We start from the raw sequence: 1,758 nt of genomic DNA, 5'->3' as shown, positions 1-1,758 counted from the left end.
TACAAAAACCCAATTTGTTGGCAATGTACACTTAATCACTACTATTAATTTTGAGTTAAAATAGATTAATTGTCTTAATTGTTTTCAAATTGTCTTTATGACTTTCTGGTAATTTTGTATAAATATGAATTTTTCAGAGCTATCAGTAGTAATATTTATTTATTGTTTTGTGATGTTAGGTGCTGAACCGTTATGAAGACTTCAAGCAGGAGGCGCGCGCCAAGCGCGAGAAGCTGGAAGACTCGCGCCGCTTCCAGTACTTCAAGCGCGATGCTGATGAGCTCGAGTCCTGGATTCAGGAGAAGCTGCAAGCCGCTAGCGATGAGAGCTACAAAGATCCCACCAACCTGCAGGTAAGACCTTGGAAGACAACCTCTTATTTTATCTTTAATTTTGAACCATTTCATTAAAAATTCTCCATTTATTTAGTGACATCAAGAAAAAAAGAACATTTTACTCCAAAAAAGAAATACGTAAAATGTATGACTTGAATGGTCTTTCTTTATCAAGGCATATTGTCTCTTGAATTAGACATTAACTAATAAATTTAATATGACCATGTGAGCATATTTTACGTGACCTCGCATGGTCGTCCATTTTACCATCGTACCATTATTGCGTGCTATTATGTTTGCGATTATAAATTGTACATATACATTGTAAACTATGTACAATGCAAATGACTGATACGTAATTCTTTTCACTTAAAATGTACGTAAAATAGTGAAAGAATTTCCGACCATCAGGCTTTAAATATCTAACAAAGCAAATGTAGCTTCGATTTTAATATCCGAATGAATCATTACAAATGCGCTTAAGTTCATAATCTTATCTTGAACTCGTCAATAGAATAGGAAGCGCCGCATTGCGACTGTGAAAACTAGGGCACGTATCCCGTTAGTTCCAGTCGCGTTGCTTACGGACGTTATGCCAAATGGGAAGCTAACAAACACGTCCTGTCTCTCGGCCGAATTATGACATTGACTACATAGTCCATTCATGAAATTACTTAGATCAATAAATCTGTTCATTTACGACTGATATTAAGCGTAATTGAACCGTAAAGTATTTGGTGAAAACATAAAAAATGGTGACTAAGAAATCTGGGTTAATATGTCATATTTATTATACAAAGTAGTTGATATAAAAATATTATATTTGTAATACTATCATTTCCTCAAAGGCCGGCAACGCATCTGTAGTTCCTCTGGTTTTGCGGATGTCCATGGGCGTCGTTGACCACCTTGGTGTTCACGCCGCTCGTTTGCCCCCTTTTACTAAAAAAAAAAATCTTTTTTAATACATTTTATAGTAAATCTAATAGTCAAAGTCAAACTAGGCATTAAAAATAATTGAGGGTTATTAATAATATTGAAAAACATTTGCGTAATCTTTAACTATTCAAGTAATTCGAAGCTAATGTTATACGTAACATAAACTATTGTTCCTAGAAGAACAATGGTTATATTTTGAAAGGTAGTAACTTAGACATATCAATGAACTTTTAGACAAAACAATAGTTTAATATTGTAATAAATGTTCAATCGTACTTATCTCATGCTAAATGTACACTAAGGGGAGTCCTCAGTGGTTGTTAGACCCTTATCTCTGAACTGTAGGTAACATAATTCTTACTGTATACTTTGTAGGCCAAGATCCAGAAACACCAAGCATTCGAGGCGGAGGTGGCAGCGCATTCTAACGCTATTGTGGTCCTCGACAACACGGGCAGTGAGATGATAGCAGCCAACCACTTTG

General features: G+C 35.3%; 1 protein-coding gene across 1 annotated transcript in view; it reads left to right on the top strand.

Annotated features, from left to right (window-relative positions):
• Positions 1–1,758, top strand: part of LOC106107763 (spectrin alpha chain-like) — an 18,834-nt gene that overhangs the window by 1,695 nt on the left and 15,381 nt on the right. The window contains exons 2-3 of the mRNA XM_013288764.1: positions 180–353; positions 1,650–1,757. Coding sequence (XP_013144218.1) covers positions 180–353; positions 1,650–1,757 — 282 coding nt within the window. The remainder of the gene's footprint in view (positions 1–179; positions 354–1,649; position 1,758) is intronic.

Source organism: Papilio polytes, unplaced genomic scaffold, assembly GCF_000836215.1.
Source record: "Papilio polytes unplaced genomic scaffold, Ppol_1.0 DF821845.1, whole genome shotgun sequence".
Classification (NCBI taxonomy): domain Eukaryota; kingdom Metazoa; phylum Arthropoda; class Insecta; order Lepidoptera; family Papilionidae; genus Papilio; species Papilio polytes.
This window is presented reverse-complemented; position numbering and strand designations above follow the sequence as displayed.